At 33.8% G+C, this 21,049-nt stretch overlaps 1 protein-coding gene across 1 annotated transcript in view; it reads left to right on the forward strand.

The window, feature by feature from the left end:
- DNAH8 (dynein axonemal heavy chain 8) overlaps positions 1–21,049 on the forward strand; it is a 151,391-nt gene that overhangs the window by 107,893 nt on the left and 22,449 nt on the right. The window contains exons 67-79 of the mRNA XM_074925831.1: positions 671–847; positions 1,921–2,088; positions 3,272–3,484; positions 4,808–4,945; positions 5,286–5,413; positions 6,514–6,685; positions 7,479–7,634; positions 9,747–9,902; positions 11,208–11,390; positions 11,874–11,979; positions 12,815–13,067; positions 13,163–13,353; positions 18,374–18,495. Of these exons, the coding sequence (XP_074781932.1) occupies positions 671–847; positions 1,921–2,088; positions 3,272–3,484; positions 4,808–4,945; positions 5,286–5,413; positions 6,514–6,685; positions 7,479–7,634; positions 9,747–9,902; positions 11,208–11,390; positions 11,874–11,979; positions 12,815–13,067; positions 13,163–13,353; positions 18,374–18,495 (2,163 nt within the window). The remainder of the gene's footprint in view (positions 1–670; positions 848–1,920; positions 2,089–3,271; positions 3,485–4,807; positions 4,946–5,285; positions 5,414–6,513; positions 6,686–7,478; positions 7,635–9,746; positions 9,903–11,207; positions 11,391–11,873; positions 11,980–12,814; positions 13,068–13,162; positions 13,354–18,373; positions 18,496–21,049) is intronic.

Below are 21,049 nucleotides of genomic sequence, written 5' to 3' on the forward strand. Positions count from 1 at the left end.
GAGCATTATTTATGTTCTTGTAAATGCACACAGAGTGTGCAAGCCTTGACCGTATAACTGATAATGGTCAAAAAACACTCTGATACCAACTGTATGTCACACATGCACAAGAGGGTTAAAAATATGTGTACTGAAGAACCAGACAAAAATGGATAACTTAATTCTGTGAATTCACATGGTGCTATTCTTTGACAAGAACAATTAAAAGTGAGTCTTTTCATACTGAAGGGGTAAAAGAGAGGCTGACCATTGGTGCAGATAATTTGCCATCTTCCATTAGTTTTATTAGCTATACTATTTTTATAGTGCAGAATTATAGTGAAAAAGCAAATACTTATTGTATTGAAAAAGTATAGGTTCAAATAGGGAAAAAAATCCATCACAGGATAAAAAAGTGGCTTTAAAAGCCACTGGAAGGTCTTCTTTCCATTATAAAAAGAATTAATTTTTTGCTGTCCAACTCCTGCTGACTCGTGATATTTCTTTTCAAGGATTCTGTAAATTGTATTAATTTTTATTCCATAGTTATATAATGCCATATACAATTAGGGTTAGCTTTATATTTTTCTGTGTAATAGCCTTTACGTATCTGTTTTCTCTTGTGTCTAATAACTTACTCACTTGATCCACCATTTTGATTTATACATTTTATGTTTATTATCAATTCCAGGTACTAGCAGAAGTCACAGAAAGTGCTGAAGCTGCAGCTATAGTTAAAAATGAAGTCCAGGATGTGAAAGATAAAGCACAAAAAATTGTAGATGAAATTGATTTAGAAAAAGTGAAAGCAGAGTGTAAACTGGAGGCAGCTAAACCAGCATTAGAAGAAGCAGAAGCTGCACTGAATGTGAATAAAATTCTTACAATTTGATTAGATTAGCACTATTTGAGTTACCCATGAAAGAAAGGCTAGAGCCACCAGTGTGCAGTTGTCACTTGGTTTTGACTGCTGTCACCAGTCCTTCACAGTTACTGGTGAAGACTCTGATGAATATTTATGGAGGTCACATTCTGCCTTAAACATATAGAGATTATTTTATAGTATTTGCAGTTTCCACCCTTGATCATTATGAAGGCGTAAATCTTTCCAAAGGCCACATGCCTTTACAATATCTGTTACTCTGAATTTCGAGAGAATACTTCCTGTGCTAAAAGAATGTTTCTTCTTTGTACTTAACTAGTTGTATCTTTATTTTAAGACAAATAAAAGGCTGTCTCTTCTTTCACCAAAAAAACTTTCTATTTGAAGAGAAACAGGAAACAAAGGGGATTCAGGGCAACGAGAATCAGGGTTAAGAAATTTGGAGATATTGCTGTATTGCATAATTTCATTATGCTGCTCTGAACAATTAAAAAGTAAAGAAGTCTGGAATCAGAAGTCAGTGCTGTATTACGTTTTTAAGGACTTCTGTTCCAGTTACCAGAGTTTATGTGACAAAAAATAATGAGTGGAAAAAGCCAGAAAAGGAATATTGTTTGCTCTTACTAGACAGGTAGTGGCATGCGTGTATTAATTATGCAAATCAATATGTTAGTTTTGAAGTTTGCAATCAAAAATACTATTTTACCAAGGAAACTGCTTTTAAGTCCTATGAAATTTTACAATATACTTTGCTTCAGTCAGTCAGACTGAGAAGTTAAGTTAATGATACTGGTCTATGTATTTAAATTTTATTTTTAAATGATGTCTTTAGCATTGGGAAAATATTCTTGGCTAATATATATTCATTAAAATTATGTAAGTTTCATGAAGCTATGAAATATATTAAAGTAAGCCCAGTTACACACTTTTTTGTATGTACTTAGTACAAACTTGTCTCAGAGAAATGTAGGACAAGCAAACATTAAAATCAATATATTGAATGGAAAAATACAATAATAGTATTGATGCAGGATTCTGTTACATTTTTCTTCAAATAGACCATCAAACCAGTGGATATTGCTACTGTCAGAAAACTTGCAAACCCTCCTCACCTAGTTATGAGGATTATGGACTGTTGTCTGCTACTATTCCAAAAGCAAGTAGATCCAGTTACTATGGATCCAGAAAAGCCTTGCTGCAAGCCATCATGGGGAGAATCATTAAAAGTAAGTAGAGTTTTCAGTGTTTCTTCAACATCAGAAATGGCAGCTTGCATATCAGAGGATTATGATGCTGTTTACTCAAAACAGGACAGAATTTTGTAAAAGACAAACATGATTTTAAGATAGGTATAGTATATAAATAGTTTATTTGGTAGCAAGTAGTAGGTGAATTGCTTACTTTTGGGCTAGGAGCTTTAGATCTTCACTGTCCTGTTCCCAGCATATGACTTGATGGCAAATGAAGAAATCATACCAATCATGTTATCTATAGATGAGATAAGGGAATTCTGGAAAGCCCCTCTTTCTCTTTGGGAACTTGTAGGTTCACATTTGAACAGTCTTTTCTGATCCTTCCAGGCTTCTTGCTTATTTGAAAGATTATTTGATTTGCTAAGAGATAGTAGCTTTTCCCATTCTGCATTTCAATATTCCTGGCCCATATTTCTTGGTCAGACAGCTATTTTTTCCTTCTGGACTTTGATCTTCTCTCAGTATACTCTCTTATTTCCATGCCTTCTCCTGCCATTCTTTAAATTCTGTTCTACTTCTATTAGTGTTTTAATTTGCCATTATTATTGCCTTGGGTTTTCTTTTTTTGTCATGCAAATGAAGAAAAATTACATATTTTGGATATGGATAGAGCTCTTGCTTTTTATAGAACTTTTCCAGGAATTAAGAAATCATTAAAACCTTTTCTTTTCCACTGACATAATGGAATGGGATAAGCAGTTATTCCATGAGTTGTCTTTAATATGTTAAAAATTTGTTAGAAAAAAGATAAATCCAGTTACTTCCTTTTCCAGAAGAATTTAGATCACATTTCACAAATGCATAATAAGGTTTTTTGCATTCTTTAGATAAGTTATAAATGTATCTCTGAGGCTTTATTTTGGTTTTGTTTGTTTGTTTTTTAAATGCTGCTTCTTAAATGGCAACACAGGAATATGGAAATGAAAAGTACATCAACAACTTTCAAGCCTAGATACTGGAGTGTAACTGCTTAAAACTTTTTAAAATAATTGAAGACATGTGAGAGGAGTTACAATTGAATAGCACACTCACTAACTATACGAATTACCGCTTTTTACAGAAGAATTTTAGGAACATTTTTTTAGCATACTATGAACAAGCTTTTGAGTGTAAAATGTGTAAATAGCTTATCAATATCCTGTATGGTTTTTTGCAGCTTATGAGCGGCCCATTCTTGCAGAGTCTACAGCAGTTTCCTAAGGATTCAATCAATGAAGAGACAGTAGAATTACTCCAGCCTTACTTTAACATGGAAGACTATACAATGAATCATGGTAAAAAGGTGTGTGGTAATGTGGCAGGGCTCCTGTCTTGGACACAAGCCATGGCAATATTTTATGGTGTTAACAGAGAAGTCTTACCTCTTAAGGTAATACATCATCTCTTGCTTTGTATTTGCTTTCAATGTAATTTGATTTAATTTACTTTAATAGTGGTAGAATTTAAAAAATATATTTAGATAAATTTATTCAGAATTTATAATTGCCTGTAGACTTCAGTGACTAAGGATAAGAGCAGAATACCCCCATATCCTCTTCTTGATTCTAGACACCACACCAAAAAAAAAAAAAATTAGCCTAGATTAAATTTATGTGCTTTGATTTACTGTGGAAGGTGTTTTCAGTCATTGATTTTGTTATAATTACTTCATAATTGTTTTCAAAAAATTGTACCAGGATCTCCATTCTTTCTCTAAAAACTCCTGCAAACTGAGGTTTATAGCTATTTTACCTTCTTTGCTTTCATATGATAACTTAGAGAGAGTGGAGGACTGATATCTTGCCCAAATATTGGCCTTCTTAAGAGATTCAGAGTTCACATCAATAAAGGAGTTATGTTGCAGTAGTGGAAACCAGACTGAGTAAAACATTTTCAAGAGTAATTTTTACTTTAGTGTGAGTGCTCTTCTTGATATTTGTGAACATCTGAATAAAAAATTTTATCAGAGGTAAAGACCATATAGCAGTGATTGTTGCTTTTTGGATTCTAAAACAAGCATTTAATCCCTACCTGTAGCACAATCTAAAAAAAAAAAAAGTGGAAGGGGAACACATCTGAATATTGATTCCAAATCTTTTCCACAATTTTTGTCACTGGTAGAAGTGTTATTTACAAAACCAACAGTAATGCAGGTGGACGATTCAAAAAAATTATTTAATGAATTTCCTGTGTTCAACATAAATATCAGTTTAGGAGCAACGGGAAGATTAACTTTTTTAGGACCATGGTTTTGAAGTGGCTAAAAGCTATATTGTTAGGTGATACAGGACCAGTCTCCTGTTGTTGTGATTGTTGGTTGCTACAGTATGTACAAATAAGAAAGAAATAATTAAGCATATAATTAAGCAAGAAGACTGAGTGATTGCTCCTCTAGACTAATCAGTATGTACAGATCAGAAACCTTACTTCCTTAACCAGCTTCTTTAAATGGAATTTAAAAAAAAAAAAAAAAGAGTTGACAATATATAGTAGGAACCTTGAGTACTACAATGTTATTTAACAAAAAAATCATGTCTGCATATATGACATAGTTTTCAGATTAAATATTTTAAAAATTTATATAAATATTAATATAAAAGGGTTTTTTGTGTATTATTGTCTTATGATTACCAGCTAGGCAGGCTTAAAATAATTCATCAAAGTATATTAAAATATTGTGTGATTATAGTTTTAATGTTTCTTCTCTTTACAGGCTAACTTGGCAAAACAGGAAGGCTGCTTAAAAATAGCTAATGCAGAATTAGCAAAGGCTCAGGAGGCATTGGATGAAAAGCAAGCTGAACTGGATAAAGTACAGGCAAAGTTTGATGCAGCAGTGAAGGAGAAAATGGTGATATAAAAGTATTTTATGTTTTATGAAAAACGCTTGCATAAAATACTGTTATCTAATTAGGTATTGATGCAAATACGCATATAGGGCCTGCTACACTGAATGACATAGATGAGGTTCAGGTATAAAAATAAGAGATTTTAACCTTATGCTCTCTCATATTTCCTTCTTTCTGTGAAAAGGAACATGTTAGACAATAGATGCACTTAATGTTCTCAAGAATGAGTTTTAAATAAGTAAAATAGTCATAATAAATGTAAGAGGATGAAAAAATATATAAAATAACTCTGGATTTTTGCATTCTATTATTAAATTGTGTAGGACATTTGTTCAATTTTAGGATTTACTGAATGATGCAGAAACATGCAGAAGAAAGATGCAAGCAGCCTCTGTGCTTATAGATGGACTGAGTGGAGAGAAAGTTAGGTGGACTCAGCAAAGTAAAGAATTTAAGTCTCAGATTAACAGGTATCAAATTTACCAGAGGGAAAAAAAAAAAAAAAAAAAAGAAAGTATGTGTAAAATCTGAACAGCTAGTAAGAAATTTAGTAGCTTTAATAGGTGTACTTCATTTTCCTCCTGGAAATCTTAATATAGTTGCACAATTAAGTGAACTATGTCGAAATCTGAATTTTCCTCACATAAGTGAATATTTTAGTGTGAGTGCTTGTATTTCAGTCCAGAACAATACCCCCAGTTTTTTGGAATTTATTTCAAAAGGGATTATTTCTAGTGTAGTTATGTGCCTGTATTACAGCTGCCTTTCTGCCACCCTAACACCGCACCTCATTCCAATATTACTGGGGAAGTGAAACCTTCAGACAGGCAGGGTCTAGGGATGATCAAAGGCTGACTCTGAGAAGAAAGAAGGAAGGGTTCCTAGCCCAATACTGAGTAAAAGAAGCATCCCTCTTGATTTTAGTTATGGCATATCTGAATTAAAGAAGGCGGCCTAGAGACCAGACAGTAACCCTTGTCCTATAATCTGTGTGTTGAAACACATGGGACAGGAGGCCTTATTCTGAGAAACATGGAAACTTGAGAGTCCCCATTGTGTAGCCTTCCAAATGACAAAACACTGAGCAGCCTAGGAGCCAGAAAGAGGAAACCTGTCAAAATGGTTAGTAAAGAGCCTGAAAGTTTAGGTTCAGCTTCTGTGGATTGTTTATTTCCATAAACTTCCTATGGGGAAATTGGGCATTTCTTGTGAGGCCTGCTCATTCCCAGAGAAGTAAGTTTGTGTCTTTTGATAAATGTTGTATTGCAGACATATTTTAAAGAAATAAAGCATTTTCTTGCTTCAATTATAAAAGAAGGAATAGTTGTCATCAGGACTTTATTACTTTGTAGAGGTAAAGATAGTGTTTTCTTACAATACTACTCTTAAGTTTTGCCACAAAAATATTTTAGAAGCACAAGAAGCTATTTGTTTCTCTCAGAGAGCAACAGTTGTCTCTTTACATTGTCCTCAGAACAGAATTTTCTTATGTTTCAAAAGCTTTTTGTCTAAATCAATAGAAATTGAAATTGTACATCACCTTTTAATTACGATTTTGTCCCATTTCTAGACTTGTGGGAGATGTACTGCTCTGCACAGGTTTTCTTTCATACTGTGGACCTTTTAATCAAAACTTCAGGAAGCTTCTGCTTAAAGGTTTATGGGAAGCAGAAATGAGAGCCCATAAAATTCCCTTTTCTGAAAATTTGAACCTGATTTCTATGTTGGTAGATCCGCCAACAGTAAGTTCTTGGGGTTTGGTGGGTTTCACTGTAATTTCAATTAACATATTCTGTGACTGTTAGCGAGCATTATACTTGCTTAGAACAGAACTATAACTGCCAATATTGCTGTGCAGTGTAGTTCTGTGATTTCCAAATGTTCTTGGCAATTTCCACTAAGCATCTGAGTACTAACCAATGTTTAGATAGGTAAATAAATTATGTATTATAAACAAATGACATATTATACAATTAGACAACTGCCAGTAAGATAGTGCACTTTCAAGTATCTTATTTTGAGAACCTATCACCACAGCTGTAGATCCCATATCTGCTAAAACAGTGGGTTTGGTTCTTAGCTTTTAGTTCTGTCAGTACTTTCTGGGTCTGGTTTCAAAAATAAATTTTCTAACAAAGAGAACATTTAAAAAAGAATGCATAAAGTCTTTTCATTCAAGGTGAATGTATGAGAAACCAAAGAGAGGACAATGCCAGAATCTTCGTTTCCTTTGGTAAATATTAAGCCCCAAAAGCTCTCTTAGCCTGTTTTCTCTTAATTGATCCCAATGGTTAATTTGGCTGTTAAGCTGCCTTTTGACTTTCTTACACTTTCAAAATATATTTTTAATCATTCTATATAGATAAAAGCATCCATAAAAATAGGATACTGGAAATATTTTTCCATTTGCATTAACCATTTTTCAGACATGCATCTGTTTTGGCTTGATGTCTCCATTATTTCTTAGAACAACCATAACTGAAGGATAATTTCAGTGTGTTTTTATTCCAAACTACTTTTTTTTTGTATTTTCAGATTAGTGAGTGGAATCTTCAAGGTCTGCCTGGAGATGATCTTTCAATTCAGAATGGTATCATTGTCACTAAGGCAACTAGATATCCACTTTTGGTAGATCCACAAACTCAAGGAAAATCATGGATTAAAATGAAAGAACAGAATAATGAATTACAGGTGAACAGTGTTTCAAAGGAATCATGTGCTGTATTATATTCCTTCAAACATTATTGCTTTGGGATGTGTCCACATTTGAGTCAAGTGAAACTCTCATACACGTATCTGAGATAACTAACTTGTATGGAGGCTGACAATGATGTAGACGCATCAGCAGGGAACTTGACAAAAGCAGTAAATCCCATTCAAGGATTTGGAAAATATTATATATTAAGTAAATAGTGGTATGAAATCTAGCAAGAAATATGAAAGAAAAGGAGGTAGCCTTGTGATCAAAATTGGTTAGTATGTTCCCTATACAGAGAGCAAAGTGGTGAAAAGTATAGCAAAAGAGTATAATATGGAATTATTAAGTGAGAGTAAACTGGACAACTATTAGCAAGATTACGGACAAAGGCAGGATAATTTACAGCTTTGAAAATGTAGGCAAAGTACTTAAATGGATGCAGTCCAGAATTTAGAACCTCAGATGGAATTCATGCATGAAGTTATTGCTAAAAAAGTAAATTGAAGACATACAGTTGAAACCAAACCCAATATGTTTCTTAATATTACTGCAAGTTTAATGGCTCTTTTATATTTTAAGCCAATAGGGTTAAATGTCTGCTCATGAAATATAATACAAAGATGTTCATGTGTCACCTGTAGTTTGCATCACAAATTAATTTTTCACAAATGAAGCAGCATAGGAAAAGGAACCTGCGTTTTAAAACCCTTAACCTGAATGTGGCAAAATCTTGTATGTCCTCCTGAATCTCTATGAATTTGGGGGTTTTAGGATCTCTAGGTTTTGAAGATTTTAAGTCTTGAAGTAAAGTGAATGTGAAGTTCTTGCTTATCGTTTTATCTTTAATAAAGCAAACTGTCAGAACAACAGAAAAGCTGAGGTTGGAAGGGATCTCTGAAGGTCATCTAGTCCAGCCTTCCTGCTTAGAGCAGGATCTACTAAAGAAGATTGCCCAGGACTGCATCCCACTGGGTTTTGAATACCTCCAAGGATGGAGACTTCACCACCTCTCAGGGCAACCTGTTTTAGTGTTCAACCACCCTCACAATAAACTTGGGGTGTTTTTCCTATGTTTAAATGGAATTACCTATATTTCATTTTGTGCCTATTGCATCTTGTCCTGTTACTGTGTGCTACTAAGATGAGTCTGTCTCCATGTTCTTCATTTTCACCCACCAGGTGTTTATATACATAGGTAAATACCCTTGTGAGCCTTTCTGAAGCTAAGTAATCCCAGCTCTCTGTTTTCCTCATATGTCAAGGGCTCCAATCCCTTAATAGTCTTAGTGGTCCTTTGATAAACTCACTTCAGTGTCTCTCTTATATTACTGGAGACAGAGGACTCCAGATACGTGTCTACAGTACTGAGCAGAGGGGAATGATTGCCTTCCTCAACCTGCTGGTAATGTTTTTCCTAATGCAGCCCAGAATGCTGTTGGCCTTTGCTACACAGGCAGATTGTTGGCTCATGCTCAACTTGTCCATCAGAACATTCGAGTAGAATGGCCCTCTTTCATACCTGCAGAGAAAATCTTGAAAAAAACATGAGAACTTTCTGAAGGCCAAAACCTATGAAGCAATATAAAATTACTGATTTATTTATTTATTTATTATTGTTTTGTAATGATTTCATATATTATTAATCCCATTTAATTATATTTCCAAGATCTGAGTTCATAGTATTGTAACAGCAATTCATTTGTTAGACTGAATTCAGGTTTCCAGTAAGAGTTTCTCAATACTTCAAAGCTAAATTTTGAGAAACTAGTCAGGACAGGATAGAAAATTAAAAGTTAGGTGTCTCTGCTTTCAAAAAATATATGAAACATCTTCAATTCCCAATGAGCTGTACCACTTTTATTTGGTACATTATTACTCTCATAATGAAGTTTTGCAGGTTCCATTTCAGCCAATCTTTTATTTAATCTTTTAATGGTAGTTTTCATTGTATACACAAGAAGTATTTCTGCATAAATTGCTACATAGTCAAAGTTTATTACTTTCTTTATAATGCAACTAATAAAACCAATGAGATCTATGGTTTTCATGTAAGACTTTGGATAAATGTTTTTGTCCTTATATTAATTTATAATTTACTTGTTCAGGTAACAACTTTGAATGACAAGTATTTCCGTACACACCTAGAAGATAGTCTTTCACTGGGACGATCACTCATGATTGAAGATATAGGTGAAGAGTTGGATCCAGTCCTTGATAATATACTAGAAAAGAATTTCATGAAATCTGGAACTTCTTTTAAGGTTAGTAATCAAACAAAAGACCAGGAATAAGTAGTTAGCTTTGTGATGAATGGTGTTTTACCCTTCTATTCTAAACTTCTGCTGAATCAGGTAAACTGTATTCGGTAGGGTAGCGTGAAGAATCAAACTGAACTAATAAAATATAAGAGACAGAGCCTCATCTGAGCAGTAATTTCATGAGTCTAAAATTTGAGTTTTACTGCTGAAGTACCACTTAAGATTCCAAACCGGAACTAGTTGTGTTTATCCTGTTGAATGCTTACAATACTTTGTATTGATTTTCAAACAATTTCATTTTATACCCTTTAACAGAATTGATGGAATTGAAAAAAGCACTCTATTCCTAGTGTGGAGCACTGATTGTAGGAACTGAAGAATCTTTAATCTGGAATAGAGCTGGTTTCTGATGGAACAAGCCAAAAGTATCTTCCCAACCCTGAAAAATCATGAGTCTTTCTGATCTTCATTAGATAAAAAAATACTCCTAAATTTTAAAAACAATCCCCCTTCAAACATCCTGAAATAAAATTATTGCACTTGCTGTATATTTCCATATATATTTTCTCAAATAATCTTAATTAACTGGCTAGGATATGAGAGAGATGGTAGACCAGATTGTTGATGATAATGAAAATAAAAGGGTTGTTATTTTTGTGGAGTAGTTTTACTTTGAATGTCAGAGCAAACAATACGCTTAAGGGAGTGGTTTGGTCCTACTCATTCTTAAACTAGGTATTTGAAGTGGCCTTGGAGGGTCATACACAGGGATCAGGTTTCCTTGTGCACATGCAGCTTTCAAGTTAGACTGTTGATTTGAAATATCTTCTGTAAAAATTTATGTGGAAAACTCTGAATAAATTCATAGTTCTTTTAGAAAGATCATTTAAGATCTGCTTAGTCTTAATAAATATAGAATCAATTTTCAATAGTTTATGTTCCATTCTTGGATCAGATGATTTCTTTTTCCCTGAACACAAGCAATTATTTCTTCAAAGGTCAGTTGTTTCTACCAACTTAATCTGAGGTGTGATTAGAGCACAAACCCTAAAGCGAATGGTTCTGAAGTCACCAATTAGAACCCACAGTGGAAGTAATCTCTATATTTACCTGGGGAGAATGCTGTTTCTATAGTGTACCCTAACTGCTACCTTTGGTCATTGACTGTTATTTTAATGACAAATTTGAATTGCAAAATAAGTTTCCTCTCTTTGGCATTTCAAGTGATTTTATTTTTATTTCTGGTCAATATTATTGAGGTGAATACAGCTCATTTTTCTATGCTTTAATTTCTAACTTACTCCACAGGTGAAAGTTGGTGATAAGGAAGTAGATGTTATGAGTTCATTTAGACTGTACATCACTACAAAGCTACCCAATCCTGCTTTCACACCTGAAATTAATGCAAAAACATCAATTATTGATTTTACTGTTACAGTGAAAGGACTTGAGAATCAGTTACTGAGAAGAGTAATTCTTACTGAAAAACAGGTAACCTAACAGTACAGACAAACCATAGTGATGCTTAATTTGTTTTTAATTTAACTGTTTTTGTATGTAGGGAAAAAGAAATGTTCAAATAGGAAAAAAAAACATCAGCCATTTTCTAAGATTTTATTCAGATTCAGTACAGAAATTTTGAAATAACAAAAATACACCTAGAGGATCTTCTACGTATGACTGTCAGTATGACACAAACAGTTAAGCACAGCATTTGGCACTGATATTTCACAAGATACTGAAATACAATGTGGTTGGTTTTGGTTGTTTTTTTTTTTTTAAAAAAAAGATTGTTATAAACCCACATTTTAGATACCTGAAAAAGTAAAATGCATATTTCATGACCAGATCTGACTCTTCACTTATATCTTCAATCACATTTCATGAACTTGAAAAATCAGCAACTGAATTTTAAGTATGACTCACATTACAGTCCAGAAAGTGTTATGCCATTTTCTTTTTTTTTAATAATAGGAACTAGAGGCAGAACGAATTAAACTCATTGAAGATGTAACTTTTAACAAGAGGAAGATGAAAGAACTGGAAGACAGTCTTCTGTACAAACTAAGTGCAACCAGAGGTTCTGTATCAAAGGATTAAGCAGATTAGGCAGATTAACTTGATTCACATTAGAACTTTTCCATACAGAAATTGATTTATTAATTCAAGATACAATAAGAGAACATTCAGTTGTAGAAATCTAAGTATGATGACTTACCAGAGTATGAGGGATTTGATACTATAGCATGCTGGTATATACAATCCTAGACACTGTGTTTCCAACACCTAAACAAGATTTGTGAAACATCAATTTCTTGAGAGCTTTCTGCACCTCAAATGAGATAAAGTATCTGATCATGGGCCAATCCTTAACCCATTGAAAATGCAAAGTAAAATGGGCTAGCTTAAACGGTCTTGAAAGACTTTTGCAGTAGATTAGGAGCCTGCACATGATCAATTACTATCTCTTTGGTGGAAAAAGGTGGTAACTTCCAGCAGATCGATCAGTAAGTACTTGAGATGCAATGAATACTGTTGTGTGACCATTGCTTTTGAGACCCTAAGTCTTTCTGAGTGTACCAATCAACAGATTTTAAAATAATTTAAATACTGTGTATGAATATGTGTCTTGTGTGCATAAGAAAGCTGACTTCTCCAGTACATGCTGCAAAGTTTTTGGTATAGATACATTCATACTGATATAGATTGAATGCATTTGTTTAGCATGTTCAATATAAAAAGAATTTTAGTATTACCTATTCTGTTTGATTCCCATTTTAAAAGCTTTCTGCAGTTCAATAAATCATTTCCATTTGTTATAAATAATTCCTGTAATTTGGCCTTTTAATTTTTATATATATGAAGTGAAAAAAATGTATAAAAATGTCCTAAGCATCCAATATTTGACTTTGTAGGTTCACTAGTAGATGATGAATCCTTGATTGGTGTTCTGCAAACAACTAAGCAAACAGCTGCTGAAGTAGCTGAAAAGTTGTCTGTGGCAGCAGAAACTGAAGTGAAGATTAACACTGCTCAGGAGGAATATCGACCTGCTGCTACACGTGGAAGCATTCTTTATTTTCTTATTACAGAAATGAGCATGGTCAATAATATGTATCAAACTTCACTGGCTCAGTTCTTGAAGTTATTTGATCACTCCATGGCCAAGTAGGAAGACACAGGTTTTTCTACTATTCAGATGTCTTTCCAATGTATTTCCTGTTATTAACATGCTTTCTTTGTGCTTTGTTTTAATGATTCAGATCTGAAAAGTCTCCTTTACCTCAGAAAAGAATCTCAAATATTATTGAGTATCTTACCTTTGAAGTTCACTCATATTCTGTTAGAGGCTTGCATGAAAACCACAAATTCCTCTTTACCCTCCTCCTGACATTAAAAATTGATCTTGAGAGAGGACATGTGGAAAACAGAGAGTTCCATGCACTTATTAGAGGTAAGTTTAAAAAATCATGTTATATGTAGAGCTAAGTTCAACTTTTTGAAGTTTTATACCATTTCAAAGTATGACTTTTTTGGCTGCGTGGTTTCTATCAATAGTTCTGTGGGAGTTGCCTCTGTCCTTATCCCTGCTGTGGTCCAGTAAAGTTAGACGCAGTTCCCCATCTCAGTTTTACCTTCACCACCTACCCAGTCTGTGCTCTATCCTGGGATCAAGATAATAGTTCTGCTTCTCTCCATCAATTGGTCTAATAATAGTATATTTTTGTATTATATTTGTATCTTTGTTTTTATAAATTAGGTGACAACTTGCTCCTTTGCTTCTCTGCTTTGATGGAGCTGAATAAAGTTATCTTCTAAGATGTGAGAACAGCTCCACAAAAAGTCCAAGAGGTGCTACAGTCTTTTATCACTTTTATTTGGAGCTTTCTCTGACTTTTGCCAACCAGCTAACACTGACTTTTAGAGAACAGAATGTATTTCTGTGTCCCATCTGGCCAGGTCTGCCTTCTCTGTACTTTGTGAATTTTTGTCTCTGCTGAAAAATGTGATCAGGATTGCTTATGTGGAGGTCCATATAAAAACGTTTGAATTTTACAGTGTTCAGATGAATCTTGCAGGGTTCTAATGTCAAAGTAGTGAACTTAGATTTGAAGATCATTACCTGCCTTTAATGAATAAAATGGATACAAACCAAGTTCAAATTCACTTTCTGTTTTGCTTTCCAGTTTGTTGTAATGGTTTTATCCTTCAAGAATGGTATTCAGCTACCAATTTACCACTGTTGTGAGTCAGGGCATGCTTGAAAATGCTTTAAAAATAAACTGTCTACTTTAGTAAGCATTAGACAAGGAACCATATTTCTTGGCTTGTCAGCTCACAGATTCTTGTTTTGCCAGAGGAAAATACAACTTCATCATCTGAAGCAGAAATCCGTCACCCCTTTTAACTGATGAGACTCTTTAATAAGATACAGGAGTACTTTTAGCAGTTTCTGTCTAGAACATACAATTGTGGTTTTCTGCGTAGCTTTACCCCAGTTGAGTTAATAGTAAGAAATTATTCTGATATGTCAAATGACACTGAGAAATTCTTCTGCTGTATAAAATGACACCAAAGTAACAATATATTTTCTATAATTATTCATGTGATATTAAGTAATATTGGAAAGTAGGCAGATGCCTAGCCAAATTGTCCTGGACTCTTAGGTATCTTCTGCAGTTATTGAATTGTTCTATTTTCCTCCTTGGATAGGCAGTTCTTGGTGAAAAATGAATGCCATGTTACCAGATATCATCGGGCAGCTGAAGAAAGAATTTATTTGAAAAATAAATCTCTTCCTCTTTCTTTTCCAGGAGAGCTTTCATGGCTTATCATCAGCCATATTATCAGGGGATGTCTCAGTGAAATAAGCATTGCTAATTGAAATGAAAAGTCTCTAGAACTCATTATTCAGCTAGTCTCAGGAAATTATCAACTCTAGATCTTTTCTGCTGCTAAAGTACATGAATTGAATCTCATTCCAAATCCAAACACTGGGCCTTTCCTGAATATTTTAATGTGGTGGCTTGAAGGTCAGCAAAACAGAGAAAGCAGGTCTCCAAATTGTAGGAAAATAGCCTCCCATGATGGTGGTATAGAATTTTTATTAAAGCTGTAGAAAGAAACAAAATCCAAAAGATAGGAGATAATCTAAGGAGTTGACAATTTTGTAGGTATCTTGACACTTAGGTAAGCTGTGTCCTTTACAAGTATAAAGTGAGGGACTGACACAAGTGAAGATTATGACCTTCTCTAGCAGAAAATATATTTTACTAAGAAGCGCCATAAATATTAGAGAGCATGTTACAGAGGAACTGCAAAACATCTTTGGCTTTGTTGACTTAAATAAAAGCCAAAAATATTGCCAGCTGTGCTATTTTGTGAACAATGATTACATCTGAAAATTAAGAAAAGTCTTTTTGGCTAAAGCGATAGTCATTCACAGAATTCAGTAATTTGCAGAAATATTCCTGTTGGCCTATTGTATTAAATCTGCAAAAGATGTGGTTCTGGAACAGACTATCATTTTGTAATAAAAATGCTAATAATGGTTTACAGATTTGTGTAAACATTTTTTGTTGCCCTCTTTTTGTTTTCCATTATTTCAGTTTGCAGAATCTAAGAGGAAGTTCTGAGATCCATATGTGAATCACAGGCAGTTATTTCAAACTATGTATCCTAATGCGAAAGACATAAGTGAATGCTTCAAGGAAACTTGAATAGGTAGTTACAGGAAATACAGACAAATCAGTATTTGCACCTCAGATTTCATGAAGCAGTCTTTTCTGTGAGGTTACTGAATCTTGTCATGCCTGGGGTAAAGGGAAGGAGAAAAAAGCACAACACTAGGAAAACTTTGTAATAAAAACAAATGAAGTAGCTTTACATTTTTGCATGACAGAAATAATTTGGATTTGTATATAGCAACTTCACATTCTTGAACAAGAGTCTGCCCTTTAATTGTCCCTTCAGTAGTTCATGAAAACATTCAAATCATATATTAAACTTACCTAATTCTGTTTCTTGATTATATCTAACTGTATCCTTATGTGGAGGAAAGCATGGCAGAAATTTTTCTAGATGCTGGAACATTTCATATATGCCTATGAATAGCAAAATGAAAACTAGTAAAAGGAAAGACTTTTTCAGGCATTGTGTATTTAACTCATTAACATAACAAATTATTAACCATAACAACTTAGCAGGATTTATCAAAAGACTAGGTATGTATATTAATAGCAAAAAATGTCAGGTATTACAGTAAGAAACACATTGTTTACACTTTTGTAGTTTTCATTCTTCATTGAATAAGTCTGCCCCAAAAAATTAAGGTTTAAAAATTTCCCCAAAAGCAAAAACTTCCCTAAGATCTGTTTACTGCCCACTCATTGAAAGTTTTACTTTCTTTGATGTTAATTGTTTCCATTGGCCTACTAAAGTCCAGATTCAGTAAGGGAATTCTTCTGTTTCTACTTAAGGATATTCAGGTAGCTAGGAAAACATTTAGTATTTCTGAATCACGTATTTATTCTTTTAAAAGAAGAGCTGCTGTTTCCTGGAAATCATCACTGATAATGTAAATAAAATCCTTGCATCCTGGAAGCCTGTAGGGAAACATCTCAAAGAATCAAATCTTTCCCTGCAAAATTTATAATGTAAGCAGAAAAGACTTCAGGAAAATCAGAACTAATTTGTTGCGTTATAGTATTTGCAGCACCATGAACTCTCTCCTATAATGTGTTGGGACTTTAAAGTAACTCTTAGTTCATTAACCGCATCAAAAATATCATATAATGTCTTCCTAATAATTTCTTAAATAACAATATTTGTGCTTTAAAAAATTAATATTTTAATCTTCTTTTGACTCCAGTGATGTTTGTCTTGTTTTTCTTCTTGCTTTCATGATTCATGTTCTTTACATTCCATTCGTGCATAATTTGAGGATGAGGTGGGTGCAGGTTAAGAAAAAAGATCTCTGTCTTAAAAACTCTTGGTATTCTATGGAATAATTAGACACAGTTTGTAAAAGTATTATTATATTAATTGAAAAGGAACTACATATTTATGTATGCAGTTTTTGGTAAGCATGTATAATTTGAAAATACTAAAATAATTAATGCTCATATATATAGACTATGTATACACACACATATAACTCACAAATAAGTGCTTAAAAGTAATAGTTATTACTCCAAGGTGGTTTTTTAGTCTGTTTGCTACAAGTTGGTGATATTTATTATACCAGAGACTTAAATTAAGAAATCATCTTAGTTCTGAAGACCACTGGAACAACAGCCTCCAGTTTTCCCAAGAGGCATTAATTACCTTGTGGAGGACTGGGGAAGAGGCAACTACAAGAAAATTATTATAAAAAGTTAATTATTATAGAGTAAAAAGTTAGTCTGTTTAAAATTGCATTGCAGTCTTATCCCAGAGGTGTTCCTTTGTATTTCCCCTTCAATTGCATATTAGAGGATGTGAAATGTGTATTATCTACTGGCTATCTGGCCTTATATATACTATTTAAAATGGTTTGTGCTTGTTAGGCTGATCTAGGATTGGTTGATTCCATCAGTCTAGAGTTTCTTTCTTCTCTTGCGTTTGGTTATTTTGTCCAATGATCCCAGGAGATTACTTTGCTAACATGTATAACATTCTTTAGATGTTACAACTATGCATTTCTTTAGAGAAGAGGTAGAAGTTTGCAGTTGAGAAAAAAGACTTTCTTTTCAATTTATTTTCTTTTCAGGAATAGTGGGATAAAATACAGACTCTATAAGGGAAAGTCTTCAAAGGAATACTTTTATCTTTCAGATAAATACAAAATAATCTTTACTGTATTTTCAGCACAGATTAAAAGGAAAAGAGACTGTTAAAGAATTTCCCATACTTCAAATATAATCAGTATCAATGTATAAACTTATAGCAACAAACTGTGTGGAGCACATGATCTAATATGAGAGGCTGAGAAAACTGGGCTCGTTCAGCTTGGTGAACAGAAGGTTTAGGGGAGACCCAAATAGTAGTCTGCCAACACCTATGAGAAAGCCATTAAGAAGACAGAGCCTGGCTCTTCACAGTGGTGCACAGTAGGAAGATAAGAGACAACAGAAGTAAAAAGAGAGGTTCAGAGTGGATGTAAGGGGAATTTTTTTCATTAGGAGGACAGACAAACATTAGAACCCATTGTCAGAAACATTGTACAGTTTCCATCCTTGGAAGTTTTCAAGACCAGACCGAGTAAAGACCTGATTTTCTCTCGTAGCTGACCCTGCTTTATAGAGACCTACTGAGGTCCCTTCCAGACTAAATTAGCCTATGATCTTATGAAATAAATGCTAAGTACACAAGAGTGCAATTAGTACTCCAGTGAAAATTACATGGGACAGAAAATATAACTTAAAAAGAAATATCAAATATATCTTGACCCCTGGAATGTCATGTATATTTCATCAGAATGTTTTTATCTACAGGAGGTGCAGCATTGGATTTACAGGCTTGCCCACCCAAACCATTTTGCTGGATTCTTGACATGATGTGGCTAAACCTAGTGGAACTGAACAAACTTCCCCAGTTTGCAGAAATTTTGAATCAGGTGATATCTACTAATTATCTTTTTAATGTTACTAACCAGCTTCCCAATCATAATTGTGCTCCCACATTTTACATTTGTAATGCACAAGAGATGTAGTTAAGAATAAGTCCAGAGAGAATACAGAATAAAGGCAGGAAGTGAACAGTTAGGTAGCATGAATAGGGGTATATTTATTTGCTCTACTTCTTTTATCTGCTTTATTATATTTTGTATTATAATCATTGAGGTAGAAAGAGAAAAGAACAGGAGCAAAGAACTAGTAAAAAAGGAAGCTGGTGGAAGAGACAGAAATAAGGAGAAAGGATAAAAGGGCTCAGAAATTTAATCTATGAGTGTCAGGTTTTAAGTTACGATGTTTTATGTCTTGAATCTGATAGATTTCTATGAGCAAATTTTTTGCTGCTTGTTTTAAAGTTCTAGATTCCGTTCCAAGGTTAACATGTTATTCAGATACGATAAGCTACCTAAAAAAATAATATTTATTTTATTAAGACATACATGAACTTACATACATGTAAGCTTGTGACATGTTTATCAGTTATTTTCTTTACTTTGGTAAATTAATCTTTTTTTTTTTTTTTTTTTTTTTTTTTTTTTAACGTAGCTAAAACACTCCCTAAGCATTTCTCTTTCAGTACCTCCTAAGCACTCCTTGTTAATCAGGGTGATAGCCAAGACACTAAGTTCTTCTTGCTGTTACAGCACTGGTCAGCCAAGTCCATTTTGTGATGGCATTTAGTGCCCTGAAGGAAGTAGATCTTTAATCTAAATGGTGTACCTGGAAGTGGTCCTGGCTGTTTCCCAACTCTGTATCAAAGCAAGATCTGGATATGTACCAGTCCATTTTCTCCAGGTTTTGGTTTCTGGAGGTATCAAACCAGGATATTGAGCTAGGAGAAAGTTGGAGGGATTCTAGTTTGGTTTTCACTGTGGGTTGTTAGGGCACACAACCCAAAATGCATGCCACTGCACACTCACTAACATTATTTAAATTTAGTCATGGGGTTATAAAATATGTATTTTCCTTTTAATTTGTAGATTGTAATGGTTCTGTTACAGGATTTTTCTAGAATTGGTGCAAACAAAATTTTAGACTCCAAAATATTTAGATAACCGTTACTCCAAAAGTCCTCCTTTTTAACTAATCTTTTAGGACTAACTTAAAATTGCTCTATATTTACAAGTTGAAAAGTGACAGTTAGGTGATTTTAGTAATAAATAAAGATGGAATCTGGGAGTGTGCCAACTGGGATATCAATAAAAAATGCAAATATTGAAACGTCATTTTAATAATTATTTACATCCATTAGATATGCTGTTCTATTTGGCTCATCATATTAAGTACAACTTTATCATTATTCATTTAGATACAAACAGGAAATTATTTAAAGTAAGAAAAAAAAGCATGAAAATGGTATGCCCCGTTTTCAAGAGGTTGCCTGTGGTTTTCTTTTTTTCATGCCAGTTACAAATTCTTTTCTCCTCTAAAATTTAAGTTCTCCAGTCCAAGATGGCTAACTTAATTTAATAAACACACATTTCTAGATATGTCCTATTCCTACATATTTTAATGTCTTTATATGTCTATAGGAATATTCCTATATATTCTGTATAACACTTATTTGACTGTATTCCTTTTCACACTTTTACTACTTCCAACAGTGGTCAAGTGAGAGATGGTATAAAGAAATATGTAATGAAAGTTTAATGATTTTACTGAGACAACTAAAGTCCCTTTAGCTCAGTAGCCTGTCTCTGGCTGTGGCCTGTCTTTGAGAAGGTACCTCCTCTGAATACTCTCCTAGCATGTGCTCAAGTTGACATCAGTTAATGTAGAACTGAGCTATTTGCTTATAAAGTAATTTTTTTCCTCAGACTTGGATTATGGTTCAGAAATGGACATTTGGTGTTATGAATCTCTCTGAATGAATTTCATTATAGGAAATACATGGTTGGAAGAGGTCCCTGCATGTTCATTTCTCACTCCTCTCCCAGTCCATTCTTGGTGTAGGTTGTTCTGAAACTACTTCTGTTTGAAACCAAGTCAGTCATCTGAACGGAGCTCCTTGGTTTATAACAGGCATATGGACTTGTATTTCAGAGTAGATGGTATCAGTGTGTTCCTTGTTCTCTTTCCAGTGATACTGCGGTAGCTGATTGTTCTCAGTCACTGCACTAAAGGCTCAACTGCATAGCAATTTTCACTGTGTACTGTCCACCAGTATCCCCTGTCCTATTAGGTCATGGGTTCTAAGAGGTGCCTAAATAATGATCATATTTGTGGTGAGATTTCTTCTTTCTCAAGTCAAAAGCTTACTAGTCCGTTATTTTAATTTGGGATTCTTTGGCTGACTGGACTCTACTGGGACAGATTTTTCTATTCCTCTTAGTCCCTTGTGATCAGAAGGAATAAATTAATCACAGTATGTTCCTTTTGTAGTATAGAATCCTTCTGCTAATTATTGATGTTTCTTAGGTAGCTGCATGTGTTTTGAAGGGGAATCCATGGATAACTGATTAGCTTAAGAGCCTGCATCTTAATACTTAAATTTCT

The sequence above is a fragment of the Athene noctua genome, chromosome 1, assembly GCF_965140245.1.
Source record: "Athene noctua chromosome 1, bAthNoc1.hap1.1, whole genome shotgun sequence".
Taxonomy (NCBI): Eukaryota; Metazoa; Chordata; class Aves; order Strigiformes; family Strigidae; genus Athene; species Athene noctua.